Source organism: Somniosus microcephalus, chromosome 23, assembly GCF_052327205.1.
Source record: "Somniosus microcephalus isolate GS21.2 chromosome 23, FLI_Smic_1.0, whole genome shotgun sequence".
NCBI lineage: Eukaryota > Metazoa > Chordata > Chondrichthyes > Squaliformes > Somniosidae > Somniosus > Somniosus microcephalus.
Genome location: NC_141009.1, coordinates 52,549,993 through 52,556,548, shown reverse-complemented (window position 1 = coordinate 52,556,548; position 6,556 = coordinate 52,549,993). Strand labels below are relative to the sequence as shown.

Here is a 6,556-nt window from a genome sequence, read left to right as displayed (position 1 = left end):
ATTTGGACCAACCGACTATGAAGGAATGGTGATATATATCCAAGTCGGGATGGTGTGTGACTTGGAGGGGAACTTGGAAGTGATCGTGTTCCCACCCACCTGCTGCCCTTATCCTTCTAGTTGGTAGAGGTCGTAGGTTTGGGAGAGGCTGTCGAAGAAACCTTGGTGAGTTGCTCCATTGCATCCTGTAGATGGTACACACTGCAGCCACGGTGCGGCAGTGGTGGAGGTGATGGATGTTTATGGTAAGTGCAATGAGATCTTGAAAAGTTTTGATAGAGTAAATAAGGAGAAACTGTTTCCACTGGCAGGAGGGTCATTAACCAGAGGACACAGATTTAAGGTATTTGGTAAAAGAACCAGAGGGGAGATGAGGAAAAAAATTTATGCAACAAGTTGTTATGATCTGGAATCCACTGCCTGAAAGGGCGGTGGAAGCAGATTCAATAGTAACTTTCAAAAGGGAATTGGATTTATACTTGAAAAGGAAAAAAAAATCAAGGCTATGGGGAAAAAGTGGGGGAGTGGGACTAATTGGATAGCTCTTTCAAAGAGCCGGCACAGGCATGATGGGCCGAATGGCCTCCTTCTGTTCTGTAAGATTCTATGATCTTTAATGTCTACTTGTACGCAGCAGTGCAGTTTAATGTGCCATCTGAAGGTTGACTCTTCCAACAACGCTCAGTGTCATCGTAGTTTGTGAACTCGAAGACCCAGTGTAGGGCTTGAACCCACAACCTCGCAACCCAAAGGTGAGAAGGTTACCAAGTCAAGCTGATGCATACCCTGCACGTAGTGAGGATAATTTTAGGTTTGTTTGAGAGGTGTGGTTTGTTGTGCCATAATCTGCTATCCTATGTCAAAAAAGAACCAAATCAGAATCATGGCTTGAGTTTCAGTGTTTGATGCTGATGAGAATGAATTGACAACTTTAATAATTATGACGCACACCCAAATGGAAACCAACCGACTTCTATTTAAGATTATAATCTTGGGCCTAGACATTGGATCGCGCTGCATAAATTTTACAGACGTTAGGTCCTTTGCATATGCAAATAACGGGCCTATGCTTGTTTCAGGCTCCCTTTGCAAAATTCGATTGCACATCCCTGCAGCATGCGCTGTGCAATTTGCAATCAGTTTTGCCAAGCATTCAGTAGCAAATTAACAAGGCCATTAGTTTAACCACAAGGATGAGGATTTTAGAAAGTGTTGCAATAGTCGAGGTGACAAAGGCATAGATGAAGGTTTCGACATAGATGAGGGTTTCAGCAGCAGATGGGCTGAGCTGGGGCAGAAGCGAGCGATGGTACGGAAGTAAAAATAGGCGGTCTTTGTGATGGAGAGGATATGGGGTCGGAAACTCAGCTCAGGGTAGAAGAGTAAGATGTCATGGTTGCAATGGTCTGGCCCAGCCCAAGACAGTGGTGAGGTGAGGGTTGGAACTGATGGCAAGGGTACAGAGTTTGTGGCGGGGGTCAAAAATGATGGCTTCAGTACTCCTAATGTTTAGCTGGAGAAAACTGCGACTCATCCAAGCCTGGATGTCAGATAAGCAAGGTGACAACACAGTGGAGGAGTCCGGACAGGTGGTGGAGAGTTAGAGGCGAGGTTCATCAGTATATATGTGGAACCTGACCCCATGTCTGTAGGCCATGTTACCAAGGAGCAGCAGGTCGATGAGGAAGTGATGGGGGCCAAGGACAGATCCATGGGGTTTTTGAAGGTAATGTTACCGGGGGTGGCGGGGGGGGGGGGAGGGGGTGTGAAGAAAAGCCAGTGCTGGAGATGTTCTGGCTACGATTGGATAGGTAAGAGTGGAACCAAGTAAGGACAGTCCCACTGAGCTGGCTAACGAAGGATAGGCATTGGAGGAGGATGGTGTGGCCGACTGTATGAAAGGTTGCAGAGAGATCGAAGAAGTTGAGGAAGGTCACAATCACAGAGGGTGTAATTTGTGACTTCGGCCAGAGCCTTTCGGTGCTGTCGCAGGGACAGAAAGGAGCAGCCGGGACTTTGCCCTATGAACTCCAGAATGTATCCAGAATATTATAACACCTTACAAATGCGTGCACATCCCCCCTGTCGCACTCCAGATGCCACACACTATCTACATGGCACTATTTTGAAGAGGAGCAGGGGAATTCTCCCCGGTGTCCTGGCCAATATTTATCCCTCAACCAACATCACTAAAAGCAGATTATCTGGTCATTATCACATTGTTGTTTGTGGGAGCTTGCTGTGCGCAAATTGACTGCCGCGTTTCCTACATTACAACAGTGACTATGCTTCAAAATACTTCATTGGCTGTAAAGCACTTTGGGATGTCCTGAGGCATGATACAGGCACAAGTTAATTTCTTTTCTTTTTCTTGATGAACGGTGCCTCTTTAAAGTGCTGAACCGTTATAGGTATTAGTACAGAGTAAATGGGGAGTAACAATTCTTAAGGTAAAAAAAATAGATGTCACAGTAATTTGTATCACTTTTTGGATAAGACTGTGCAGGGCTGATGTTTTTTTTTAGTCTAAAATGTGAAACAAACCTTAAGAAATTTACAGCTTGTTTAAGGCGGGAGGGGCGGGCGCAATCATAAAACATGAAACCAGTAACCATGGCCCTTCTCATGGCCACTTCTGCCAGCCGTGCCTGTCAGGAGCTGGGCGGCTCCCTGAGCCTGATTGGAGACTCGGGGACATTTTTCATTCTGGAACAACAAGGGGTGGACCGACAGCGACCTGTCAACGTGTGAAATATGTGCAATTGCTTAAGAAAGTCTCAGTAGCCCGGAAAAGCGGCACAAGTTAGAGAGGGAGCAGAATGCTGCACTCCGCCCAAATTTGATTGTTGCCCCCGTGCAACGCCAGTGGGTTCATTACAGCGCAGTGCGCCGCATTTGCGACCTTAATTGCACCGAGCGTAAGATCGACGCACTCGGGTCTGTTACACATTGCCCAGATTCTGAGCTCTCGGTTCCCTCGGGAGGTGTGATTTTTATACAGCGAAAGGCAGATAAAGTCCCATCTCTTGCTGGACGCCCCAGGATGTTGCGGTGCGGCGGTGCAGAAGGTGCGGACGGGCACAGCTGCTTCTCGCAGTTGCTGTCTGCAGACCAGAAAGGGGTCCAGCAAACGGTGGACAGTCTGGTGCTGGGGCTGCACCAGGATAAGGAGAAGCTGGTCGGGTCTTTCCTGGAGGATCCCAGCTGCCAACAGCTTCTCTTAGCTCTCTGCAGGTCCATGGCTTCGGGAGAGACGCGGTGAGTGCCCAAATTCTCTCCATATGTGATAGCGGGGGTCTGACTGACAGGTTTACTGGCGATAGACACTGATCCAGTTTTATTTGCACCACTTCGACTCTTCAGATTGGGCACAGGACAGACTCAACTTCTGTGCTATCTATCTATGTAATTACATCCCTGCCTACCTGTGGTATATTGTGACATAATATAGAGAAAACCTACTGTCAATGTGAAAGTGGCAAGCACACGTGTGTGCGTTTGTGTGTGTATGTGTGTGCACGTGTGTGTTTGTGTATGTGAACATGCTTGTTTGTGTGTTTTTTTTTATTCGTTCTTGGAATGTGGGTGTCGCTGGCAAGGCCAGCATTTATTGCCCGTCCCTAGTTGCCCTTGAGAAGGTGGTGGTGAGCTGCCTTCTTGAACCGTTGCAGTCCGTGTGGTGAAGGTGCTCCCACAGCGCTGTTAGGGAGAGAGTTCCAGGATTTTGACCCAGCGACGATGAAGGATCGGCGATATACTTCTAAGTCAGGATGGTGTGTGACTTGGAGGGGAACTTGGAGGTGGTGGTGTTCCCATGCACCCGCTGCCCTTGTCCTTCTAGGTGGAAGAGGTCGCGGGTTTGGGAGGTGCTGCCAAAGAAGCCTTGGCGAGTTGCTGCAGTGCATCTTGTAGATGGGACACCCTGCAGCCACGGTGTGCCGGTGGTGGAGGGAGTGAATGTTTAAGGTGGTGGATGTGCGTGTATGCATGTGTTTGTGTTTGGGTGTATGTGTGTATGTGCGCATGCTTGTTTGTGTATATGTGTATGTGTGCCTGTGCGTTTGTGTATATGTTTGTGTGTGCGAGTATATGTAGAAGAGAGAAAAAAGAAAGACTTGCATTTATATAGTGCCTTTCATGACTCCCGGATGTCCCAAAGTGCTTTACAGCCAATGAAGTACTTTTTGAAGTGTAGTCATTGTTGTAATGTAGGAAAAGAAGTGTGTGTGTAAGAGAGAAACAAGAAGATAAGGGAGTTTCTGTTAGGTAGAATTATATTACATCATATAGAAATTATAATACGGAAGGACATTCAGTGTGACCAGTCCGTGTCGCTGTTTCTCCTCCACACGAGCAGCAGTCCTAATCCCACCACCCCCGTTCCCATGTCCTTTTATTCCCCTTTCAACCATCTGGCTAACCTGTGGTGACCCACTCCTGGACCCAGTGTGTTCCTGGCCCTTCCTGCCTGCCATGCTCCCAGCCATCAGCCCCATGACCAACTCCTGGCCTGTGTCCAGCCATTGAGTGGTCAGCCTGTGCTAGATTTAAGCACGACAAGCATTTTAAATATTGCAGTTGACAACTATTTGCCGGCAAGCAGTAACAGAGGATTTTTGCACGTAAAATCGAACTTCAGCCTGGAACCTGAGCTGATGGTGGGGAAACTTCAGGGGTGGGTTGAGCTATCTTGTACTGGGCTTGCCCATCTCTGGGTCACCTTAATACGACCAGACCCTTGTGTCTATTTCGCTGCTCCCAGACCCTGGGACCCCTCCTTCTACAGTGCCTCTGATTCTAGGACCATCTGTTGCCAATATTCCCAGACCTTGGGACCCACCCCCAGTGCTATCACACACTGTACTTTCTGTCACTTGTACAGTACAGGACATCCACGCCATCCATAACACTTAGACATTGAAAGAGTACCCCCAGTGTTCCCAAACTGTGAGACTTAGCTATAGCTTGCAGTGCAGGTGTTCTATTTAAAGTCCCAGTACCACCAAACCCTAAGACCTCGCCCTAATGCTGCCAGTCCCCCGTACCCTCCCCAATGGTGCCACATCCTGGCGTCCTCTGGCTCAATGCTGACAGATCGTGGTGTTACATTTTTCGAGCCCCCCCCTGTCTCCTGCTACTTGCCTTGTGCTCGGAGCGAGGGACCACTGTTACAAGCGCGCTTCTGCTCCCCACCAACGGGAATGTGCTTTTATTCGCTTAATATCCTGTGATGAAATATGCCATTCATCAGGCACTCTGTATTCTCTGTGTTTGATTGTGCCTGTGACTGTGACAAGCAGGGGAGTTTAGTTTCAGTTTCATTTCCTTACCTGTATTGTATTGTGTGTAGGGCTCCGCCCATACCTGGCCCCTACTTAAGCAGGCCCCAGCGTGTCTCACAGGCAGTACAGCAGATCTCTGGATGAGAGACACTTCTCCACTGTGTATTACTTTCTGAGTTAATAAAAGCCTTGCTTTGCTCCGTTAACGTTGAGTCTCGGATTCATTGAGGCACATCAATTTTATTAACTCAATTTTCAACGCAATGGATCAACTCTTGAAACCCGAACGTTTGGATTTGGACCCGCATGCTTCGGACGCATCGGCACGATTCGGACACTGGTTTAAGTGTATGGAATTCTTCCTGGACAATTCCGCAGCCATCACAGATGCTACGGACGCTGAAAGTATGAAACTCGGAATCCTGCGGAATTGGGTAAGCCACCGGGTTTACCCCCTCATCCAAGACGCCGACACGTACCCGGCCGCCTACGACATCCTAAAGGCGCATTACCAGCAGCCTACGAACGAGGTGTACGCTAGGCATCTGCTCGCTACTCGCACACAGCGACCTGGGGAATTGCTGGATGAATTCCTAGTCACCCTGAAAACGCTTGGCAAAGACTGCAAGTGCCAAGATGTAAAAGCCGCAGTGTACACTGACGAGCTTGTTCGTGATGCCTTTATCACAGGCCTCAGCTCCACTTACATCTGGCAGAGACTACTGGAAAAAACAGGATTGGACCTGAAACAGGCTGTGGACACAGAGCGATCCCTGGATGTGGCCCAGAGAAACTCGGATGCCTACTCTTCAGCCCGCGCCGCCCACGCCGCCACGTGTGCACCAAGGGCGCCGCCATCTTGGAAGGCATCTTCCCCGCCCGGCAGCCCGACACCGTCGGGGCCCCGCTCTCCCCCCAGAAGCCCTACGACAGCCGCGACGCGTCGGGGCCCCAACTGCTACTTCTGCGGGCAGCCGAAGCACACCAGAAACCTGTGCCCGGCGAAAGGCACCACCTGCTTTAAGTGCGGTAAGAAGGGGCACTTCGGGAAGGTGTGCAGAGGGAACCCCGCTGGAAAACCCACCACCGCCGCGTGTGCGCCGTGGGAGCGGCCATCTTGGACGCCATCTTGCCCGACCTCGTGGGGTCCGCCATCTTGTGAGCAGACAGCGTGGACGCCATCTTGTCTCGATCAGGGCCCTACAGTGGCATCGGTCACAGTGGACCAGACCAGACCGCACCCGCTATCCAAATCAATGGTGGACATCGAGGTA

General features: G+C 49.7%; 1 protein-coding gene across 1 annotated transcript in view; it reads left to right on the top strand.

Moving 5' to 3' along the window:
* The first annotated feature begins 2,672 nt into the window (after window positions 1–2,672).
* Window positions 2,673–6,556, top strand: part of LOC147101849 (uncharacterized) — a 136,387-nt gene continuing 132,503 nt past the window's right edge. Inside the window, exon 1 of the mRNA XM_085965844.1 lies at window positions 2,673–3,258. Coding sequence (XP_085821970.1) covers window positions 3,044–3,258 — 215 coding nt within the window. The 5' untranslated portion in view covers window positions 2,673–3,043. The remainder of the gene's footprint in view (window positions 3,259–6,556) is intronic.